The 24529-nt window shown below is 45.7% G+C and overlaps 1 protein-coding gene across 1 annotated transcript in view; it reads left to right on the top strand.

Moving 5' to 3' along the window:
* The first annotated feature begins 2642 nt into the window (after positions 1-2642).
* ACPL2 (acid phosphatase-like 2) overlaps positions 2643-24529 on the top strand; it is a 34318-nt gene continuing 12431 nt past the window's right edge. The window contains exons 1-3 of the mRNA XM_006900337.1: positions 2643-2721; positions 19285-19440; positions 20148-20274. Of these exons, the coding sequence (XP_006900399.1) occupies positions 2643-2721; positions 19285-19440; positions 20148-20274 (362 nt within the window). The remainder of the gene's footprint in view (positions 2722-19284; positions 19441-20147; positions 20275-24529) is intronic.

Below are 24529 nucleotides of genomic sequence, written 5' to 3'. Positions count from 1 at the left end.
GTGTGTCAGAGGCAATGCGATTGGCACAGGATAGAGCACGGTTTAGGGCTGTTGTACATAGGGTCACTATGAGTCACAAACGACTTGACAGCACATAACAACAACAACAGTATTTCCTTGCTCTGTTCTGATGACTGCCTCCTAATCTAGGTATAGGTCACACATGAGCACAATTAGGTGTTCTGCAATTTTCATTCTCTTCAAGGATAGACAGTTTATTGTAATCCACATAGTCTTTGCATAGTCAATGAAACAGACATTCCTTTGGTATTCTCTGCTTTCAGCCAAGATACATCTGACATTGACAATGATGTCCCTAGTGCCATAGCTTCTTCCAAACCCAGCTTGTACATCTGGTATTTCTCTATAAATGAACTAGTCATTTTTGGATAATCCTCCCGAGGATTTTGCTTGTGTGTGATATTACTGTTAGACAAATGTGATCACCACTACAGTACAGAAGCTTTCCTGTGATATTAGTGATGTTGTTTGAAAATTTCCATACTCTGTTGAGTCACATTTTTTAAAATGTGATTAAATATGGATCTCTTCAGTCATTTGGAATGAGATTAAATTTGGATCTCTTCAGTCATTTGGCCAGGTAACTAACTGTCCTCAAGATTTCTTGATACAACCTGATGAGAACTGTCCAGAGTTGAATTTGTTGAAATATATCAATTGGTATGCCGTCAATTCCTGGGGTCTTGTTTTTTACCAATTCCTTCATAGTGGCTTGAACTTCCTCCTTTATCACCATTGCCCCTTGATCATATGTTGTTTCATGAAATTCTTCTGTGTCAGCCAATTCTTTTTGGTACAGTGACTCTGTATACTCCCTTCTATCTTCTTTTGATGCTTCCTGGGTCATTCAGTATTCTGCCAGTAGCATCTTAAAGTATTGCAATTCAAGGCTTGAATTTGTTCTTCAGGTCCTTTTGCTTAAGAAATGCTGAGCGAGTTTGTCCCTTTTGATTTTCTGACTGTAGTTCTTCACAAGTTTCGTTTTAATACTTTGCTTTGTCTTCCTGAATTGCCCTTTGAAATCATCTGTTCAGCTCCTTAACTTCCTGATTTCTTCCCTTACTTGATGATGGGTAAGAGAAAGGGTGTGACTGAGTAAGAGTTAAATTGAGTCACACCCTCAAAGTCTGTAACTCAAGATGGCAAACAAAGCACCCTTGCCTTACACATTAACATACAAAGACTGGAATTTACACTTAACCACAGAGTGTAGGATGGCATTATACTGAGTTAGTACTGGAGAGGGTTAAACAGCGCGGCTCCTTGGAGGCTCCATCTAACATACTTTGGACATGTTGTAAGGAGGGACCAGTCCTTGGAGAGGGACATCATGCTTGGGAGGGTAGAGGGACAGCGCAGGAGGGGAAGGCCTTCTATGAGGTGGATTGATTCAGTGACTGGGGTAATCAGGGTGGATGTGTTGGAGACAGTGAGATTGGCACAGGATAGAGCAGGGTTTAGGGCTGTTGTACGTAGGATCGCTATGACTCGCAAGCGACTCAACGGCACATAACAACAACAACATGTAGGACAGTAGTATTCCAAGAACCTTTCAAGTTGACGTATGTTTTGAGAGGGGGACACAGTTCTGTCCCTGACAGTGCTTCATTCTGTACTTGTATTTATTTTGCAGTTTTATTGGGATTTGGACGGAGCCCTCGTGACATTATGATTGTACATTCAGCTGCTTCCTAAAAGCCTGGTGGTACAAACCCACCAGCTCTTCGGTGGGGGAAAAGATTTGACAGTCTCCTTCTGTACGTGATAGTCTTGAAACACTGGGTGACATTTCTACATTGTCATTATAGGATTGTTAGAGTCAGAACCAATTCAGTAATGCCATTTTTATAATGTGGCTGTCATTTGAAAGATTGGAGGCTGAGGGCCACCCAGAGACGTCTGGGAGAAAAAGCTGAGTGATTGAATAGTCTGTTGCATGCTGACACACAGAATACCATGTCCACAGAGGGCAGCTGGAACTGGAATATTGCTTGAAGAAATGAAAGTGGGTGGGGTGGCCTCAGGAAGACCCATGGGTACAGCTGTGCAGGCACCTTGGTCCAGGGTGAGAAGGTCTCTAACAAGCTGAGGGCTGGTTCTCTGAGGAGCCAGGTGTCCTGTGCAAGCGGTGTGGGACAGGTTGGCAGTGATTGATGTCCAGGTTAATGGTTAAAATGAAAGAAGACCAGGGATTTCTTAGCCAGAGTGTCATCAAACAATATTTAAAGATGTAAAAGTCAGCAGTCGTAACAAGGTAAGAGGGAGCTAGTGTTTGCCAAAACTCCATTGTCTGGCATATTGTATGGGCTCAGTAAACTTCCTCTTCATTTTTCTATAGAAACGTTCATGTTCAAGATCCTCTGTTGACAATGGATGAACCAAGCGTTCAGTAGCTCATTTGTTCTGAGGTGTTTGGGCTCGTTTGGGGCAAACACTAATCATCAAGTACACCTTTGTTCTCTGGCTTCCCCCGCTGGAGATGGGCACTGTTTAGATTGTTTTCAGTTGACACACTTTGGTTTTCCACCTCCGAAAGCACATCTGTTGCCTCTGCTTTATTCACAGGGCGTGTTGGAGATTTCGGGGGAAACCATGACGAGAAGATAGAACAAATACTAATAATGCTTTTCCGCAATCGCTTTTTGCTGCTGCTGGCCCTGGCTGCGCTACTGGCCTTCCTGAGCCTCAGCCTGCAGTTCTGTGAGTATAACTGGGTCATGAGAAGGCAGGGCGGCTTCTCGCGGGTTCAGGGAGCTCTGTTGGCCTCATGGTAAGGAGTTGTGCTGCCAACCCCAAGGCAGGCAGTTGAAATCCACCGGCTGCTCTGAAAAGATAGTCTGAAAAGCAGTCTCCTCCCAATTTATAGCCTCTGAAAATCCACTTGAAGGGTCAGCTGTGAGTCGATTCTGACTCAGTGCCTTCTAACAATACCACAAGTGGGTACAAGGTGGCGGTGGTGGTTCTGTGGCAGAATTTTTGCCTTGCATGCAGAAGACTCAGGTTTGATTCCCAGCCAGTGCAACATGTTACCATGATGCAGAACTTTCAGACTAAGACTGACAAGGGAAGAAAGGCCTGGAAATCTGCTTCCCTAAATCAGCCAGTGGAAACCCACATTGGTTTGATCCGCATCCTATCTGGATGGATGGTGCAGAATTGGACAGGTTTCATTCTGTAGTACGTTGTTGTTGTTGTTATGTGCCATCGAGTCACCTGCAACTCATAGTGACCCTATGTATCTCTGAACCCTGCCCTATTCCCAGCCAGTCTCACTGACCCCGACACACCTTCCCATATGATTCCAGTTACTGTGTCAATCCATCTCATCCTGGGTCTTCTTCTCTTGTGTTGTCCCTCCACCTTTCCGAGCATGAGGTCCCTCTCCAAGGACTGGTCCATTCTGACAACATGCTCACAGTATGTGAGACAAAGCTTCAAAATCCTTGCCTCCAAGGAGCAGCCTGGTTTCACCCTCTCTAGGAGAGACCTGTTTGTTTTCTTGGCTGTCCCCATGGTATGTTCAAGACTCTTCTCCAACACCACAGTTTAAAAAAAAGGCATCAATTCTATCAACCTTAGTCATGCATAGCAAGTAATTGCAAAGACCATGGCCTTGATCAGGTACACCTTAGTCTCTAGACTGACATCACTGTTCTGTGCACTTTGAAGAGATCCCTGACACCAGCTTTCCTCAGTACAATCATCCTTTGATTTCTGAGCATGGTGTGTGTGTGTGTGTGTGTGAAAGAGAGAGAAAGAGAAATGAATTTAAAGCCCATGTTGATTAGCTGTCGTTGTTAGGCAACACTGAGTTGACCCCAAATAGACAGCAGAACAAAGCACTGTGGCACCTGGCCCCGCGCCATCCCATTACCTGTTGTAGATTGGACTGTGTGATCCATAGGAATTTCCTGGACTACCTTTTGGAAGTAGATTGCCAGACCTTTCTTCCTAGTCTTTCTTAATCTGGAAGTTCTGCTGAAATGTGCCTGGCAGCATAGAAACGCACAAGCCTCCATGAATTGACTGTAGTGGCTACACACAGATGGGCCTCAAATCAAATGCATGTCCGCCGCATGGAAGGTGAGATTTCTACCACTGCACCACAGCCGGCCCCTCTGAACAGCCCCAGTTCCCTTTCCTCCCCGTGCTCTCTCCTTGAAGCTGCAAACACTCCTGTATGAACAGCTGAGCTTCATGGGCCCACCCTCACCCTGCTGGTTGAGAAACCAGTGGTTGGCACTCTTTGTGAGCCTGTGCCAGTGACAGTGTCTCTATGAGGAGGTGATATTTCTGTCGCAGTTTCAATGATAGAAAAAAGAATAGGTAGCGCTGAGCATGGTGGGAATGTGTGGGAAAGAGTTGGCTTTGAGCAGGTCTTCCTGACTCCCTTCCAGTTTCTCACAGATCCCCCTGCACACACTTGGTGCCTGTGGTGGGCTTGAAAGGACTCACTCCATCCTTTCAGTATAGGAAAACAGATGAACTGAAAATGGCAGAAGGGGCTTTAAGACACTCCAGATTGTCAATAAATTGTAAAATAGGAGTTCGTCCACAGCATTACGTAGGTTCTTGGCCATTTTCCTTGTTTACGACTTTTCATTAAAAATTTTCCATCCTTGGGCCGGAGGGGTAGATTGTTTGACTCACCCCTGACTCTTCTGAAGCTGATGAGGCTTGAGCCGTGCATGCGGGCTCCTTGTGTTTGCTCTGCTTTTCTTGTATGGCTTGGTCTCCACGTCACCAAGTTGGCCTGGGTGTTTTGCTTATATAATAACTCTCCTGAAAGTACCTTCTGTTTGGGGAGAGCCAGTTTCCAGCCATACTTTTTAAGGAAAATTTTGCAGGGAGAATTAGCTGGGGTGGGTGGGAGCTCTCTCTCTCTCGTCGGATATTTTGGCGTTCGGAAAGATATTCCTGAGAAATGGACCTTCTCCCTGCTCTTCTCCTTTTAGGTAAACTAGAACTTTGAAATTTACTTATTTCTATGAAAATAGAATTTCGTTGCTTTATTTATTTGCTTCCTATTGTGAGTTATAATGCAAAGGTCTCTACACTTAAGTAACTTTCATGTTTTCAGCTTTTGTCTGAAATCCAGGGACTTCTGTTTTTTCTTCATCATGCCTTTTGACTAATTTTTGTTTGGTACCAATTTAGAACATATAATTATTTTAGGAAATATATTTGAAACAAATCCAACTTAATTTTCTCCTGCTTAAAGTAAACATTATGCTGTTTTGTTTTCTGAAATGATTGACTCTTACCTTGTTTTCATTCTGTGGTGCTTTGAATAGGAAAAAGTTATGAGTTTATGGATAAAGTTATGAGGTTATGAGTCAAAACTCAGGTTATTAAAAAAGCATCGTTTAGAAAATGTGTCTGTGAGCCTAGTGATATTTAAGTGTGTAGATATGTTTGACATCTCTCACTCTGTGGGGGTGGTAAAGAAAAAATACCAAAGGTGAAGATACAGTTCAGAATATAGGGGGGAAATATTAATTTGAAATGACACAGGAATGGCATCTACTTCCTAAACAACATGCCTCCGGAAACTCTATGAACTTTGATAAATGTCGATAGTTGTAAAGGGGCTTCAGGCCTTTTCTTCATAGGGTCACTATGAGTCGTGCTCAACTCGATGGCAATCAACAACAATAATCTGTTCTATACTAATAGCCCTTAGTTAAACTCTTTGGTTTGTATTTTCAAGTTCTAGCTGGTTTGGGGATTTAGAAATAGCCACATTCTAAAATTCCTGGCATTAGAATTATTGAAGGGAACAGGTAAGATGTAAATATCTTTCGCTGTTCTCACAAAAACCTAACGCTAGGTAACTCAGAAGTGGAAAAATAGCTTCGCACGTTGAGAAGTTCTCTGGTGCAACAGAGAAAGAACATGGGGATATGAATGATTGGTTTGTGGCTACTTGTAATTTCCCACTTTCCAGTGTTTCATTAATGCCTATTTTGTGCTCATTTTTGCCGTGTCACAAACAGCATTCCCAAAATGGCGTGAGAATAAAAGCAGGCTATAAAGGCAACAGCCATGGGTTTCAGGGCAGCCCCCTATTAGCTATCAACTTGGGGGGAAGGCGTAACACCCCGCAGCCTCCGTTACCTCTTCCTGATGGGGTTTCTTAGTGCTGCTTTGTAAGGGTGGTGTGAAAGCGAGGCGCCTTCTGGAGAAGCTCGTGGAAACGTATTCAGTGTCAACCTTTTAGGCAAACAGGACAGAGTTCCTGCATTCAGGGGGTGGTGGCAGTTAGGTGCCACTGAGTCCAGTATAGCCCATAGTGACCCTGTGAACAACAGATCTGAGCCCTGTCCTATCTGCTCCCATCCACACACTTTCTGACACACTCGAGTCCATCACAGCAGTCACTGTCAATCCACCTGGTCCAGGGTCTTCCTCACTTTGGCCAGCGTGCCACCTTTCCAAGCAGGATGCCCCTCTCTCTCCTCGCAACATGCCTGCGTGGCCCCAGGTGGACATTACCGCTGAGCCCACGTTGGAGCGTCTTGTAAGTCAGCGCCGTCTAGAGGTGGGACGAGTGTTATGCGGCAAGCTCTTCACATGAAGGGGCGCTCTGTGAAGAGGGTGCCACGGGCAAGGGAATAGCAGGTGGGTTACTGGACCTGATTCCGTTTCATCTCTTCAAAATCCTGAAAATGTATTTATTTCTCTTTCCGTATGAGTCCACTATCATAAATGCGCACAATTTTTTCTTCAACAAATGTGCCTTGGAGTTCTACCCTGTGACAGTCTCTGGGCCAGAAGTTTGCTCCCCAAAGGGGCTACAGGATCTACCTGGTGAAGCAGAATCCTGAGCAGGCACCTGGGATGCAGTGTGAAGTATCCAGAGTGAGAGACAACACAGTGAATTGACTTGGATGGCCAGACCATGGACCTGAGATCCAGGCGACCTGGATCGCAGCACTGTCCTGCCACTTCCTAGCTCTATGACCTTGGACATTTTGTTTGCTCTGTATACCTTAGTTTCTGCATCTGTGAAATGAAAATAATGATAGCTTTATTTTATGGAGTTGTTAAAGGAATAAATGAGTTTATGTTGTACAGTACTCTATGCAGGAAAGAAGAAAAGCAAGCTTAGTTGATGGGAGGAATGGAGGGAAGACAGAGGTACCCCAGGGCTGTGTGGAAGCAGCGTCCTGCCTGAGAGGATCGGGGAACCCAGTGAGGGTCCCTGTCAGGAGCCTGTCTGGAGCCAGGGCTGCACCACTCAGAGGTCTGCACCAGACTTAGGAAGGACCAGGTCTCCCGGGCGCATAGCAAGCAGAGCCAGACTAACTCCATGTGTTCTTGTTTTGTTTGGCCCAAGCAATGTTTTTACATTTTAAAATGTATTTGCCAATGCAATTTAAGAACAAGGCCTTTTCATATGAATTCCTAGCCCCTCTTTAGAAAACCACACTCTCCAGCCACGTGAGACCCACAGCCCCTGGCCGTGAGGGCTGCTGGAGCCTGGCAGTGGACGAGTACACACACTCCTTTTTGCCACAGTTCCCACCACTCCTACTAATTATATTATTTCTTTACCTCCAGAGGCCAGGTCAGCAACTGCACCAGGTGTTTGCCTTAAGTGCAGATTGAAGAAAAAGGAGAGGGTCAGAGATGAAATCCTGGGCCAGCAGAGAGAGAGGCTGCCAGGCAAATGGAACAGCAGCAGCTGTCAGCTGGGGGCCAGGGCAGCACATCACCTGCCTGGCGTTCTCAGGTGGACAGCCAAGGAGCCCAGCTTAATATTCTCGCTCTCTGGCTCTCGCTTTCTGGCTCTTGGCTCTCTGGCGCGTGCTCACTCTCTCTCTCTGTGTTTTCTCTGGTGCCTTTCTTGCTTCCTCTGGCCCCCACCCTCTTTTTAGATGCTGTTTTGAGTCTGTTTGCTGCGGAAAGGGATAACTCAGTAAAAATGCACAGGGACATTGCCTCTGAATAGGAAGGTGGCATTCGCTTTGGGTGTTCAGAGATCTTGTTTTTCAGTCTGGACCTTTTCTTTGCCGTAGACTGTTAACTTTTGCAGTTTCTTTTTTTAAAAAAAAGTTCTTAAATTGTTATTTTAACAAAAGTTTACAGAAAAATTGGATTTTCATTCATTCATTCATTGTTGCACATTTTCCTCCCTAGGAAAACAAACAGATTTGTCCTGGAAAGGGTTAAACCGGGTAGCTCCTTGGAGGCAAGGATTCTGAGGCTCCGTCTAACATACTTTGGACATGTTGTGAGGAGAGACCGGTCCTTAGAGAGGGACATCATGCTTGGGAGGGTGGAGGGACAGCGCAGGAGAGGAAGGCCCTCTATGAGGTGGATTGATTCAGTGACTGGGGTAATCGGGATGGGAGTGTCAGAGACAGTGCGATTGGCACAGGACAGAGCGGAGTTTAGGGCTGTTGTACATAGGGTCGCTATGAGTCGCAGGCGACTCGACGGCACATAACAACAACAACAACAACAACATCCCCATCTCATTTTTTTTTCAAAGAAAATATTCATTCATTGTTGCATAAGTTCCTCCCTCTCTTCCCCACCCCTCCCCTAGTCCACTTTGCTATGCAGCTCTTATTCTGGATTGTCATAGAAATAATCCCTAATCATATATTCTTTTTAAACAGTTCTTTTCTTCATCTATTCCAGTGTAGTGTTCATTATCTACCCCCTCTTTTCTTAGTTTCCTTTCAACCCCCATGTCAGGCCTGTTTTATAACATTGATGTTATGCAGCATTTGTCCTTTTGTGACTGAGATATTTCACTCAGCATAATGTCCTCTGGAATCACCGATGTTGTGTAATATTTTATGAGTTTCTTGGTTTGTTTTTGTTTTTTGGTGTTTGTTTTTTTTTTTTTAGTGTTATGGAGTATTCCGTTGTGTGAATATACAGTAGTTTTTCTATCCTTCTATCTGTACATTTGTTGATGGGCACTTGGGTGGCTTCCATCTCTTTGCTGTTGTGAACAACACAGCAGTAAACGTGGATGTAACTTTTGCAGTTTCAACACTTTGTGGGAGCCCTAGAAGGTGGCAGTTGGTGGTGGTCAGGATTTTCTAAGACATAGATTTGAGACATAGCAGCTGGAAATCAACACCTCTGGTGCCGAGCCAGACAGCCAGCGGCCTCATCTGTGTTTGCTCTATATTCTGTGTCTAGTTTCTGAGAAAATCCTTGGCCATTGTGGTGTGTGTGAGCTTGGGGACTCATGAAGATCTCAGTATATTCCCCTGGAAAAAATTGAAAAGTTGCTGCAGAAGGTTACAATCTGCAGCCTTCAATATGGATTGAAACCCAACATCAGAAAAACAAAGATTCTCACCACTGGGCCAATTGGCAGCATCAGGATAGATGATGAAGAGATTGAGATTGTTCACAGCTTCAGCTTGCTTGGCTCCACAGTCAACACTCTTGGCACCAGCAACCGGGAAATTAAAAGACAAATTGCATTGGGAAAGTTTGCTGTCAGAGACCTCCACAAGGTACGGAAGAGCAAGGATGTCAGTCTGGAGACTAAGGTGCACCTGCTACAGGCCATGATCTTTGAAGTTACTTGCTGTGCACCAGAGAGCTGGACAATGGCTAAGAATGATAAAAGAAGAATCAATGGCTTTGAGTTGTGGTGGTGGAGAAGAGTATTGAACATACCATAGACTGCTAAGAGAACAAACAGGTTTGTTCTGGAGAGAGTGAAACCAGGCAGTTCCATGGAGGCAAGGATTCTGAAACTCTGCCTCACATACTTTGGGCATGTGGCAAGCAGGAATCTGTCCTTGGAGACCAATATTATGCTTTGAAGGGTAGAGCAACAGCACAAGAGAGGAACAGCCTGGATGAGATGGATTGACTCAGTGCCTTGGGTAATGGAGGTGGATGTGTGGGAGACGATGAGGTTGGCACAGGATGGAGCAGGGTTCAGAGCTGCTGTACATAGGGTCACTATGAGACTCAAGTGACTCAATGGCACTTAACAACACACAGCAACAAGGGAGATGACTTGACGGCACATAACAGCAACAATGGAGAGAGGATGGCTTGTTCCTCCCCTCACTCTCTTATCACTCTGCATTTTTGCGTCTCTTGTATCTTTCTTTTTAATTTCTAGTCTTAGATAATTTTTCAGAGAATGACTGAGCAGGAGATAGAGATGTATGTTCAGTGATGCTCATTGCAACATGTTTTACAAGAGGAAAAATGAAACAAGTACATATGGAATTGGTCTGGCTCTGCTTACTGTGCACTCGGGAGACCTGGTCCTTCCTAAACCTGGTGCTGACCTATGAGAGGTGTGACCCTGTCCCTAAACAGGCTCCCAACAGGGACCCTCATTGGGTTCCCCAGTCCTCTCAGGCAGGACCCTGCACCCACACAGCCCTGGGGTACCTCTGACATAATTTGTTTTCTACATACCCCACAGCAAATTATTACATTCAAAACAAAACAAAACAAAAAAAAACAAACATGAGCTAATACTGTAGAGTTGATTCCCACCCATGGTGACCTTGTGCGACTGTCACTGTCGAGCCATCCGCCGTTAATAAGCATACAGACCTGTCATAGTTGATTTGGAAGGTCCTCCATAACAGAGTAAATGAGAGTGCTGGGGTGTCTCCTACTTGTGTATCATTCACTGCTATCAAGTCGCTTAGCTGCTCTGAGAGTGGCTGCAGACCTGTGCACCACACAGGAAGAAATTGCCCATTTTTCTCCCATGAAGCCGATGGTGAATTCAAACTCTAGGAAGGCTCAGCCTTTGGGTTAGAAGCACAATTGCCTGAACGCTGTACCACCAGAGTGCCTTTTCTTTTTTTCCTACCTAGTCCTGATGATGCGCTCACCTCTAAGATGACAGATGTACCTTTTCATATTGTTGTCGTTAAGTACCATCGAGTCGTAGACGACTCATAGTGACCCTATCAACGAAAGACCTGAACACTTGTATAACTTTCATCATTTGCCACGTTCATAGAGTTTCCAGAGGCTACGAAAGTGAATGCCACTCCTGCTTCCAAGCTTGTTTTAACCAGGGAGCTTCACCAAACACCGTCCACCATGGGTAACCGTTATCACATTTGATACATCAGTGTCACAGTGTTGCATCACAGCAACTGCGAGTTAACCTCTGTACAGCAAATGGACAGACCAATACCAGTTAGAATGTTTGACCAAAAACAGTTTTTTATTAATACCCATGCTCTCTTCCTCTCTCTCTCTTTCCCCCTCCCTCTCTGTCTGTCTGTCTCTCTCTCTCTCTCTCTCTCTCTCTCTCTCTCTCTCTCTCTCACACACACACACACACACACACACACACACACACACACACACACACGGAGCTGTTGAATCAGCAGTACAAATAAGAAAGGAGACTTTCCTTTTTAGAGGTTAGCAAATTATTAGGACCAGCCAGTAAAAATAGAAAGAGTTAGTGAAAAATAGCCAGTGGACTCAGGGGAATATTTATAGGTCACTTGTCTGAAGGGAGACAAAATAGGACAGGAAAGTGGCGAGTGTTTGCACTGACACAGCCAACGAAGAGGGATGGACTCAGGAGACCGTTGGAGTTTGGTCTGACGTAGTTTGTGCTCATAGAGCCAACCAGCCACGGCCCCGCTCCCTGTTGTCTCAACTCTTGGGCTCCTCCCGCTCAGCCTGATGACACTTCAGTGTCCTAAGTCCAGCTACATGTGCTATAACTGGAATTCAGGGGGTGATCTGGATAACAGCTTTATCCAGGGGAAGGATGGGTAAGTGGAACTGGCAGGAATGAACGGGAGAGCAGAATGTAAGTCTATGTAAAAGGCAAAGAAAGGCTCTCTGTGCATGTCGCGTGCTCCATGTTGGACGGCTAACCAGATGGCAGGTAGTTTGAGTCCACCACTGGCTCCAGGGACACAAATGGGCAGTCCTCCTCCTGTAATGGTCTGCAAGCCCAGGAGTCTGATGGAGTTTGCTCTGCGTTGAAGCTGACTCAAAGGCAGTGGGTTTGGCTTTCTATGTACACGTAACAGAGACCTGCCAGCACCATGCTTAAGTGCTTAGCTAGTAACTGGAAGTTCAGTGCTTTAAACTCAACTAACTTCCCTGCAGGAAAAAGCTGTGCCAGGCTGCTTCAGTAAAACAGTGTAGCTTTGGAAACCCTATGGGACAGTTCCATTCTGTACTCTAGGATTGCTGTGAGCTGGCATTGACAGCCATGGAATAAAAGTGTGCTTCCTTTTAACCAAAAGGTTAGTGGTTTGACTCCACCTGGAGGAGCCCCAGAAAAATACTGCTGAAGGAACTGGAACCCTTATTCGCGGTTGGTGCGGGTGTAAAATGGTGCAACCACTATGGAAGGCTGTCTGGCTCTTTCTCAAAAAGTTACAAATTGAAGTACCATTTGACTCAGCAGTTCCACTACTGGGAATATATCCTAAAGACACTGTAACTGCCACCCAAGCAGATATATGCACACCCATGTTTATTGCAGCTTTGTTCAAAATAGCAAAGAGCTGGAAACAACCCAAGTGCCCATCAACAAACGAATGGATAGAGAAGCTGTGGTATATTCACACAATGGAATAACAACACATAACAACAACATTTCTGTACATAAAAACAAAACATACTTCTGTTATGTTGGTTCTAACTCGTTAGGGCCCAAAAGAATAGCATACTCCTACCGACCCTGTAAGGTTTCCAAGGCTGTGAATTTCTGTGGGAGCAAACGGCCTCATTTTTCAGTGGAGTGATAGGTGGGTTTGAACCTTCAACCTTTTCATTAGCACCTCAGTGTTTAACTTGCTGTACCACCTAATCTCCTTCTATGGGCACATAGAGAATGTTAGAACATGGGCACATTTGGAAATAGTGACATACGTGTGAGTAAGCAAAAGAATCCCTGGTGACCCAACGGTCAAGCACTCCACCGCAAACTGAATCATCAGCAGCTCACCCCTGGCTCCCAAGTGGCTGGGTCGTATGCGATCGTGCAGGTTCCAAATCCCAGAAACTCCACTGCCTTCAAGTCGGCCCGCTCATTGAGGCCCGCCATCAAGTTTCCACAGCTCTAAGTCTTTCCTGGAACAGGCTGCCTGCCATTCTGCCTTGGCGTAGCTAGGAGCTTCGAACTGCCCACCTTTCAATTAGCCACTTCCATATGTTACACACTGGGCTCCTTTCCATAAAGATTGTTGTTGTTGTTATGTGCCATTGAGTCGCTTGCGACTCATAGCGACTCTATGTACAACAGCCCTAAACCCTGCTCTGTCCTGTGCCAATCGCACTTGCCTCTGCCAAGCAAACTAAAGCTGTGAACAATCTCAATCTCTTCACCATCCATCCTGATGCTGCCAGTTGGTCCAGTGGTGGGGACCACGTGGTTTGACTCTGTTCTGTTGTTGGCTCGTCGTAATTCACAACTGATTCAACAGCAGTGGTTTTGGTTTTGATATATGTGCAAAAAAAAAAAAAAAATATATATATATGGTAGGCCTGATATAGGCCATGGTTTTTGCAATCACTTGTTATGCATTGGAGAGTTGGACAATGACTAGGGAGGATAGAAGGAGAATTGACGCCTTTGAGCTGTGGTGCTGGAGAAGAGTATTGAATGTACCATGGACTGCCAAGAAAACAGATTCATCCTTGAGAGGGTTAAACCAGGCTGCTCCTTGGAGGCAAGGATTCTGGGGCTTCATCTGATATACTTTGGACATGTTGTAAGGAGAGACGACAGGTCTTTAGAGAGGGACATCATGCTGGTAGAGTGGAGGGACAGCGCAGGAGGGGAAGACCCTCTATGAGGTGGATTGATTCAGTGACTGGGGTAATCGGGATGGGTGTATCAGAGGCAATGAGATTGGCACAGGATAGAGCACGGTTTAGGGCTGTTGTACATAGGGTTGCTATGAGTCGCAAACGACTTGACGGCACATAACAACAACAACGATAGATGTTTCTAGAAAAGCACATAAAGGTACTGCTTCGTTCTTCTTGACATTTCCCAGAGAAAAATAACTGTTCTGCATTTACATAATAAGCAAATGTTTTGTGTTTGTTTTGTCGATACACAAAGATTAGTTGAATACTCGGCTGTGTGTGTTCAGCTCTCTTTGATTCTTCTCTGCTCTTTTTTAACTACGGCTGAATGTCCTGCGGTGTGGATGTGATGGCCATTGCGGTCATTTGCCTGCCCTTGGGGACTGCAGTGCAGTAAATCTCTGTGCACCAACAGCTTTGGACATGAAGACCAACGTCCTTATGGAATAGAATCTGAGACCTCACATAATGAGACGAAGGAATAAAACATATATCATCTTTTTCCATAAAAAATTTTTATTGCGTTTCCATCAAGGTTCAGCATCTTCTGAACCTGTTGTTCAGTGACATTCTTCACAGTGGCTGCACGTTTTCATTATTTCCATCCCAGTTATTCCAGTGCTGCTGGTTTCTTTTTCCACGCCCCCATTACCATCTTGTCTTAGTTGTGCAGTAAGTGTTGACCATTGGGTTATATGGGCAACTTTTTTTTTAAAGGGGACACCGTACTTACGTGTGATTACTGTTGTTGTGTGCCGTTGAGTCAGAACTGACCCCTAGCTGACCCTCTAGCAAGTTTACAGAGACAGTTAATCCTGTGATTACACAGGAGGAGATTGCCCATCCTTCTCCCAAGGAGCAGCTGGTGGATTTGAACTGCTTAATTTTGTGTTGCCAGCACAACTTTTTACCACTAGGCCACTGGAGCTCCCTTATGTGTGAAATTCACTATTTTTGTGTATGGGTTTTTTTAAAAAAATTATTTATTAATTTTAATGAAAGTTTACAGAGACTTAGGATTTCCATTCATTCATTGTTGTACTTTTTCTCCCTGTCCACCTTCTCCCCCTCAAATCACTCTTCTCTTTGAGAAGAAAAAGAAAAACTCTTTCATTGTTATACAATCCCTCTCCCCAAGTCCACTCCACTATGCAGCCTTCATCCTTGACTCCTGTCATGACAGGAATACCTAGTCATATATCCCTTTTAAACAGATCTCTCCCTCATCATTCCTCCCCTCCTTTTCTGTCTTCCCTCAACCCTGATGTCAGTCCCATTTTAGAACAGTGGCTCTATGCAGTATTTGTCCTTTTGTGACTGAGATATTTCATTCAGTATGATGTCCTCCAGGGTCACCCATTTTGCATAATATTTCATAAGTTTCTTGTTTTTCAATGCTGCATAGTATTCCATTGTGTAAATATACCAGAGCTTCTCTGTCCATTTGTTGATTTGTTTTTTTGAGCCAGCTTGTTATTTTGTGACCTCAAGAGTTGTTTGAGTTTGAAGTCTGAAGACCATGTCAGGGCACTGGTCTGTGGGGATCCTCCAGCCTCAACCAGTCACTCGCTCACTTCCCTCCATCATTTTTCTAAAGCTGTCAGTCGCGATGGGAGGAGACTGCCCATCTTTGTCGAGAGGACTCACTGGGGAACTTGAACCATAGGAGGTACCTACCCTTTGAATTAGCAGTTCAGCCTGTTACAAACTGTGCTGTCAGAGCACCTCTAACCAGTTCAGTAGGTCTGGAGGGGTTTCTTTGTTTTTTAAGAAAGTTGAAATCCTGTCACAAAAAAAAAAAGTTGGTAGTTCCAGCCAAATGCTCCTTGAAAAATCATTCCAAGTTCTGCTTCCTCCTATAAGTGTATGAAAGTTACTGTGTTTCTTCTGATCTTACCAGATAGATTACTAGAACCTGTTTTTCCACTCTGGTAGAGGAGGATGATGTCCCGTTGTGGTTTTATTCTGTATTTCCTTAATTAGGAGCAAAGCTGAGCAAGTGTTCATGTGTATTGACCGCTGGGGTTTATTTTTGTCTTAGTCTGCTTCACTTATTATTGTTGTAGTACTTACATATTATTGTTGTAGTACTTACATATTTTTATATTCATTATTTGATGCATTACAAATATTTTTCTTTGAAGGTACTGCTTTTCTTTTATCTTTGTTTATTCTCCTTTTTCCTAAAGAATGATTTAAATATTTAGAAGAATATGCTTTAAATATATTGGAGAATTCTATATGCTTTAAATATATAGATGAATTGGTGGATTACAGAATTTAAGTTGATTCCAAACACTAGCTGGTCCTTTTGTAGTGATTGTTTACATTTACATATGCATGTTACTGTGATTTGTAAACCCGCTAAAATGATAAACTTTGTAATTATATCTGTGGTGGTGGTGTTGGTAGGTGCCATTGAGTCAAGCACAACTCATAGCGACACTATGAACAAACGATCAGAACCCTGGTCTGTTCACTTCCTGACACACAAAAGCCCATTGCAGCAGTCACTCTTGTGAGTCCACATGGGCGAGGGTCTTTCTCTCCCTTGCCAATCCTCCACCCTTCCCAACAGTCCTCATTTCAACTGACTTCCAATCTGGACTCTACCACTGCGCTACTATACCTGTCCTCTGTGTTTAGTGTTCATTGTTGTTGTTGTTGTTATGTACCATCGAGTCGCTTGCGATTCATAGCGATCCTATGTACAACAGCCCTAAACTCTGCTCTATCCTGTGCCAGTCGCACTGTCTTTGACACTTCTATCCTAATTACCCCAGTCACTGAATCAATCCACCTTCTATAGAGTGTTCCCCTCCTGTGCTGTCCCTCCACCCTACCAAGCATGATGTCCCCCTCCAAGGATCGGTCCCTTCTTGCAACATGTCCAAAGTATGTCAGAATCCTTGCCTCCAAGGAGTCATGGTACCCTCAATACTCTTCTCCAGTACCACAGCTCAAAGGCATCAATTCTCCTTCTGTCCTCCTTAGTCATTGTCCAACTCTCTGATGCATAACAAGTGATTGCAGAGACCATGGCCTGTATCAGATGCACCTTAGTCTCCAGAGAGACACCATTGCTCTTGAATACTTTAGAGAGGTCCCTAACAGCAGACTTTCCCATCGCAATACGTCTTTTAATTTCCTGGCTGCTGGTGCCAAGAGTGTTGAGGCCCTCTATGAGGTGGATTGATTTGGTGACTGGGGTAATCGGGATGGGTGTGTCAGAGGCAATGAGTGGCAAGCGACTCCTTTTTCCTAAAGAATGATTTGAAAGAATGGCACATAACAACAACAATATCTTTAGGTAAAGGCTGCCTTTTCAATGTTCTGTGGTTGATTGTTGATAGGAATGTATTCCTTCCCAACAACATCGATCATTTTAGAAGCTTGCCTATTTGAGATCCTGAATAAATGTTATCACACAGAGTCCTGGCTCCAAAAGACTGCTGGCAGTTATTTCTTGTGGCTGCTAAGAGATAATCTCTGCTCATTTCACTCCCTTTTTGTCTCCAGTGAGATAAAAGGTATCAAAGGCCACACCCTAGGGGAAACCCTCTAAATCTCACTGGGGCTCTGATAGAATTAAGGAGCCTGCAGTCCACCCTTCATCCTCCCGCAGCTGTAAATTATGGGGATTTTTATGTAGCTTTTACATCTTTATACATGTGTATTTTGCAAGGGACATAATTCAAACCAAGACGGGGAATGATGTCAGGAGAGAAGCAGCAGTCAGTAGCACTCAAGGCAAGGTTGTGGGTACAACCACTCTGGAAGGCAGTTTGGCATTTCCTGAACATAGAAACTCCGAATACCCCTGCTATTCCACTACCCCAAGGATAGTAGAACTGAGAAACAAATGGAGATTTGTATATCAATGTTCATAGCAGCATTATTCACCATCACAAGAACATATAAACAGCCCAAATGTCCAACTGCAAATGAATGGATTGAGAAACTGTGGTACATTCACACAGTGGAATACTATGCAGCACTCAGGAGCAACCATTTCCAAAAATACTGTGTAACTTGGGAGAGACTGGAGAGCATTATACTGAGTGAACTAACTCAGTCTCATAAGGACAAGTACAAAACCATTATTATAAAAATTGAAGGATAATTAGGGGCCCAAGGGGATTAAGGGGAGGGAGCCGAGGAGTGAGGATGGGCTGGGGCGAAATCAATAGAAGGATAATTAGGGTCCCAAGGGGATAAGGGGAGGGAGCCGAGGAGTGAGGATGGGCAGGGGCGAAATCACAGGGTTGCACAATTTGGTTGGTGGAGGGTAAAGGAAATGAGAAGTATCTGATGGGAACCTGGAAAGTCAGGGCCATGATGGGCCTAGTCCAATGGTGATTAATTTTATAAAGCATAATGCTGGAAAAGAGTGTTGAATATACATACCATGGACTGGCAGAAAACAAACAGGTTCATCTAGAGAGGGTGAAGCCAGGCTGCTCCTTGGAGGCAAGGATTCTGAGGCTCCATGTGACATACTTTGGACATGTTGCAAGGACGGACCAGTCCTTGCAGAGGGATGTCATGCTTGGAAGGGTGGAGGGATGGTGCAGGAGAGGAAGACCCTCGATGAGATGGATTGATTCAGTGACTGGGTAGTGATTATTAGTGATTGATTCACTCATGAGGGTGGGTGTGTCGGAAACAGTCAAATTGGCACAGGATAGAGCAGGTTTCAGGGCTGTTGTGCACAGGGTCACTATGAGTTTTGCAACTCGACGGCACATAACAACAACAAATGCATGGGAATAATTGTGTGAAACACAAAGTAAGTGAATAGTGTGAAACACAATGTAGACGAACTTTGTAAGCAAATCAATATAAAATAATTTTTTTGGTTTTTTTCATTTTCTACTAGTTTATTTACCATTCGAATACATTGTTTTCCAGAACAGATTCTTTCAATCCCTCCCTCCCCCACCCATCAAATTGCACAACCCCATGACTAATCTCCTCCCCCTGCACATCCTCATCCCTCTGCTTCCACCCTCTCCCAGTCTCACAAGGATTAATACTGTATAAAACCATTATTGTAGAATGAGTATAAAGATCCAAGAGAGGTGGGAGAGGGTAAAATAATTAAAAAAAAATTAATAAAAAGGTTGTGAACAAAGCCAAGTGCACTGCCATCAGGTTGGGTCCCACTCAGAGCGGCCCGTGAGTTACAAAGCAGACCCGAGGCCATCAGGGGTTCCCTGGCTGTAACTTCCCTTTACAGAAGCAGATCACTAAGCCTCTCCTCCCTGGCACCCTGGGTTCAAACCTAACTCAGGGACTCCAACACTGAAGTTAGTCATCAGTTACAGAGGGCATGCGCCCTTCATGACCACCTCTCCCCTGAAGCTCGTCCCTCTTCCAAGGGAGAGAAGTGGAGTGGGAAGCAGCACCGCTTGGGCCCACCCCACTGACTTCATTGATTTGTGGGTTTCCTCTCCACAGTTCACCTGATCCCCGTGTCAGCTAAGAATGGAGTGGGTAGCAAGAGTCGAAAGAGAATCATGCCGGACCCGGTGACAGAGCCCCCCGTGATGGACCCCGTCTACGAAGCTCTCCTGTATTGCAACATTCCGAGCGTGGCCGAGCGCAGCATGGAAGGTAGGCCTGGCTGTGCCCCCCAGCTCTGTACGCTGCAGTCGGTGATGTGGGGCTGGGCTGGGCGCCCCTCTGTGCCTCGCTCTTCTCAAGTGGCACAGATGATAAGGAGTGACATGACCCGGACTCCAATGTTGCCTTTGTCACTAAGTTAATCCCAGGCTTTGTCACCTTGTACAAGTACCTGGGCCTCTTGCAGTGCCATTTACTGTCTCTGACAGCTTGGGGTCAGTTTCCTCTGTACAGTACACACAGCAGTAGTACCTAACTAGCCACAGGACGACTGGGAGAATGAGTGCTCAGAGGAACTCAACAAAAATGCTTTTTCTTTCCTGCATTAACGCATAGATGACCCTCCAGCAGGCAAAAATTCAGGGGGAAGAGCTTGCTCATCTTTCTCCCACGGAGCCACTGGTGGATTCGAACTGCTGGAGAGAGGTGGCCTTTAGGCCAGCAGCACAGTTCTCTACACCAACCAGAGCTCAGTCGTGAGTGGTTAATGATAGTCAGTGGTCACCAAGTCTGTTCAGATTCATGTTGACCAATGTGTGCAGAGGGGAGCCATGTCCCCTCAGGCACCCCCTCACCCCCGTTACCTCCTCTGAATCCCATCCTGGACACAGCTGGGTGGCACCATGCTCTGTGCCCCCAAAAGGTTGATACATCCTGTGTGAGCTGCGACTGATTGGCCACGTGTTTCCCACTTGCAGGTCATGCCCCGCATCACTTTAAACTAGTCTCTGTGCACGTGTTCATCCGCCACGGGGACAGGTACCCGCTGTATGCCATTCCCAAGACCAAGCGCCCTGAAATCGACTGCACTCTGGTGGCCAACAGGTAAGCTGCACTTTTCCCCCCTAAAAGTAATCTGCAGGAGTCTCTTCTCTGTGGCCGTTGTCTTGTGGCATCGAGTTGGAACTGACCCCTAGCTGGCTTTCTCACGGGTTTTAGTTACCTCCGTTATGCATCAGAATGATGGCAGCATTATTCCAGGGCACAAGCAAAGTGGCTTGTATTTGTTGAGCACTTGGTGTTTGCCAGACGCCCCACCTTCAAGACTATGTATCATGAGTATACTTGGAGTACTGTTGAGTAGATAGAGGCCCAGAGGAGAGAAGTCATTAAAGGCAGCCTAGCAGAGAGGCCGGGAGTTGAGCCCAGGTCTCTGTGAGACACATTAACCCACCTCCTGGTCTTTAGCTGGTTCTTAGGGCAGTGAACACTGGACTCAGGGTCCCTCACCTCGGTCCTCAGCTCTTGCATCCAGGGCGGTAGGCCTGGCCCTGATCTCTAAGCTTCAGTCTCCTGTTTTCTCAAATGAGGATTTGTTTCTCGTTGTTTACTTAACCACACCAGGCAGACAGTAAGAGAGACGATACGGGGAAATGTATACGTTATTGATTGCAAAGTCGTATAAATGTAAGACGTCTCTCCAGCCTTTTATTTTTCACAGGCGTAGACAGCCAGTTCTTGACTAAGTGCTCTTGGGGTGAATGGTAATTAAACAGAGAATAGAAAGTGTGTGTATGGAAGTTGCATGGCCCTAAAATTAGAGGAACAGTTGGCAGGAAAATGAGAGACCAGTGTGTGCAGGTGCAAATCACCCCTGCCAGGGCTTCCTGCTTGAGGTCAGGAGAAGGAGAGGCTTTCCATAGGGATGGAGTTCTTTTGCTGGAATGCTTTTGGAGCGTGTTTTGCTCACTGGAAAGAGCCTGGCAGGGGCAGCCACAAAACAGGGCTCTTCCCTGCAAGTGGACTGGACCATGACCTCTTGTCTCCTAGCCTGGCCCACTTGGCAGAGCCAGGAGCAGCCGCAAAGCAGGGCCATTCATTCCCTTACAAGCAGACTGAACCAAGACCCCAGGATTTCACATTGCTTCTTTGCACTTCAAACCTTGTCATTGTCCAGTGTCCTGGGGAAGTGTAAGAGAACCATGTTATAGAAAAAAAAATTTTATATATATATGTAGTGAAAAGCTGCCTGCTCATAGGCTCTTGTGGTGCATGCATTAAGCATTGGACCACTAACAGAAAGGTCAGCTGTGGTGTTGTGTACGGTCAAGTTGGAACTGACCCTCCAGCGGGTTTTCAGAGTCAGTAGATCGTAGAGAAGAATTCATCAATCCTCACACGGAGCAGCTGGTGGATTTGAACCACCTACGAGAACTGTCTGGCAGTCTCCTTCCATAAAGATTCACAGCCCCAGGAGGCCTCCAGGTCAGGTCTGCTCTGTCCTCTGAGGTCACCGTAAGTCAGAATCGAGGAAACAGTGGTGGGTTGGGCTTTGGTAGAACTTTATACACTTACCCATTTACTACTGAGAAGGCTTGCATCTTCTCTCCTATGGAGAACAGACATGGATGCAGAGGCTAGTGGCCCATGAGCTGGGAGAAGAACATTGTAGGTCAAGTGCAGCCCAGGTTAGAGGGGCCCAGTAGGCGCATGTTTGCTTTGAGGCCAGCCTCTACCTACCCTCTTGCCATTTGTGCGAGTCTTTCTACCTGAACCCTCTGCTCCTGCGTATCCCACCTCCAGCCAGTCCCTCACCCTCTTGTGCCTTTGCATCTGCTGTTTGCGTGCCCTGTCCCCACTGTCTCCCCCTGGCCGGTGCCTCTTACTTCACCCTCATTCCCGGCTTTCCTAGTGCTTCCTGCTCTAGGATTTCCCTTCGGATGTGAGTGTGGTTTTCTGAGTGTGAGTGGCAGGCGTCAGCGTTCCTTCACTCACCCTAAAAGAAAAGATGCATAATAAGGGTCTCCGAGTAAACAGGGTGAGTTTGAGGATAAATTACTTATACTGCATTGAAACAGATGAGGGAGAGAATAGTTTAAAAGCGATATATGATTGGGTATTATGGTCATGACAGGAGTCCAGAATGAAGGCTGCATAGTGGAGTGTACTGGGATGGGGGCTGATGATTGTATACCAATGAAGGAATTTTTCTTTTACTTTTCAAAGAGAAGAGTGAACTGAACTGGCAGGAGAGGGGTGGGCAGGGAGAAAAATGCAACAATGAATGAATGGAAATCCAAAATCTCTGTAAATGTTCATTAAAATTAATAAAATAGAATTTAAAAAAAATCTTTCATCACCAGCCCTTAACTGGCCCTGGAGGGCCCTGGATAGTGTACATGTTGAACATACATGGCTGCTGACTGCAAAATTGGAGGCCCAGCTCCACCCAGAGCTACCTCAAAAAACCGCCTAGTGATCTGCTTCTGAAAAATGACTTCTTCAGATTGTTCTGGATCACAGTGCTGTTTGAACATGCATGGACTGGGGCTGACTTAGCTGCACGCAGCTGGTTTTGGTTTAACTGGTTTTAGGGCTGGAGCTAGGCTGGAAACCATGTGCTGTGCTGGGCATTAGTCCTTCTGTTTCTGGACTGTGGGGACCTGAGGTCACAGGCGAGGCAGGAGGGCAGCAGCTGGATGAAAGGACTTAGCAAGTACAGTCATTTTCCTCTGTCTTAACAAATCCCTGCACATGGCTAGGCATCAGCCCTTTGAAAAGCCCAGGCAAGAGTGGACCCAGGGCCTCTGAGCTGCTCACATGTGGGCAGCCCCAGAGATCCCGTTGCCACTAATATACTTCAGTCTTGGCAACTCCCAGTTGCCTCTCCCATTTCTCTAGCTGGGTTCAGATCCCCACGTGTGAGAGAACACAATTGGCTACGCTCTGACCCAAAGGTCCATCCTCCGCCCAGTCAGTTGTGGCTGGAAGGTGTCTGAGCCCCTCAAGGCCTCTGGGGCCACCCCAAGCATGTGACTGTTTCTGGAGCAGGGCTCACTGGACAGTGCCCACCTGGGACAGCGTGGTGCCTGCCTCCCTGTGGGTTTTTTTGTGTGTGTTTTGTAGCTAACTGTGTGCCCAACGTAACTGTCTCTGCCCTGCTCAGACCTTGGACACTCAAGGGACCTGGTGTGACCCCTCCTTTCCCCGACCCAGCACTGGCATATGCTAGTTTTTAACTGGGTTGACTGCACAATGAAGCCGAGACTTCATTGAAAGTTGCTAACGAGAACGTCCTATAATTAGGAAGCTCATTATAGATTGAACACTCAGCCATAGAACCCCCTGAGGCCTTTTAAGAGCTAGCCTTTGTCATTTATTTGGGTGAATCATTTCTTTTCTCTGTGCCTCAGTACTCAGTTTAGGAGGATGGAAATGGTAGGTAGCTCCCATGGAACGTCCTTGTGATGTCTAAATACGGTGATGGAGGGAATCTTGGTCTGTGTTGGGAGAGTGATACATGGCACCGTGCCCTTCCAGGGTGGGCCCTTTATCTTCTCTGCAGTGAACATGGTCACCGTGACATGTCTAAAGCTTCTTACCCTGGTGCAGCTCCCGTTTCAGAGGCTCGGCACCTGGGCTTCCTCTGCCCTCGTTTGCAGTTTCTTCCGTCTTCTTTTGGCCTGGTTTTCTTGTCCACTGAGTATTTGCATCAGCTACCTGACATCCTTGGCTGCAAAAGTGTTAGCATCCGCATGTTTAACTCATTAATGCCATTTCATTCATTCCCTCTCTGAAAAATAACTAACAATTGACTTGTTATTAGGAACATGTCCCTGGAGCAAGCAGGAATTCCAGTGAAATGGCTCTTGATGGCTCCCTGGGGACACTGTAATCTGGGTCACTGGCAATACCTGCTGCTTCTCCAGATGCTATTTCAGCTTCATAAATTATTGATTTTATGACCTTCTACTTACCACACACACACACACACACACACACACACACACGCACACACGCTGTGTACCGTGGATAGTCCCCATTACTCTAGTCCTGGGGGAGGGAATAGGGAGCCTTTAGATCATCAGGCACAGATGTCATGAGCTGAGGCCAGCTGTTTGTCCATACTGGTCCAGTTGCCACATGAGAAAGGTGTTGTTCTAACCTTTAGAGTTCCGTGTGTAGCCAGCAATGATGTGAGCCACTGATATGCCATGCTTAGTCAAAGCTTTTAAAATATGTATGAATTGGCAACCACTCTGGAAGGCGGTAATGGTGCTTTCTCAAAAGTTGCACATAGAGATACCATTTGACCCAGCAATTCCACTACTGGGAATATACCCCAAAGAGACCATAACTG

Source organism: Elephantulus edwardii, unplaced genomic scaffold, assembly GCF_000299155.1.
Source record: "Elephantulus edwardii isolate Elephantulus edwardi_28Jun2011 unplaced genomic scaffold, EleEdw1.0 scaffold00281, whole genome shotgun sequence".
NCBI classification, from domain to species: domain Eukaryota; kingdom Metazoa; phylum Chordata; class Mammalia; order Macroscelidea; family Macroscelididae; genus Elephantulus; species Elephantulus edwardii.
The sequence above is the reverse complement of the archived record's forward strand: the minus strand, read 5'-3'. Positions and strand labels throughout refer to the sequence as shown.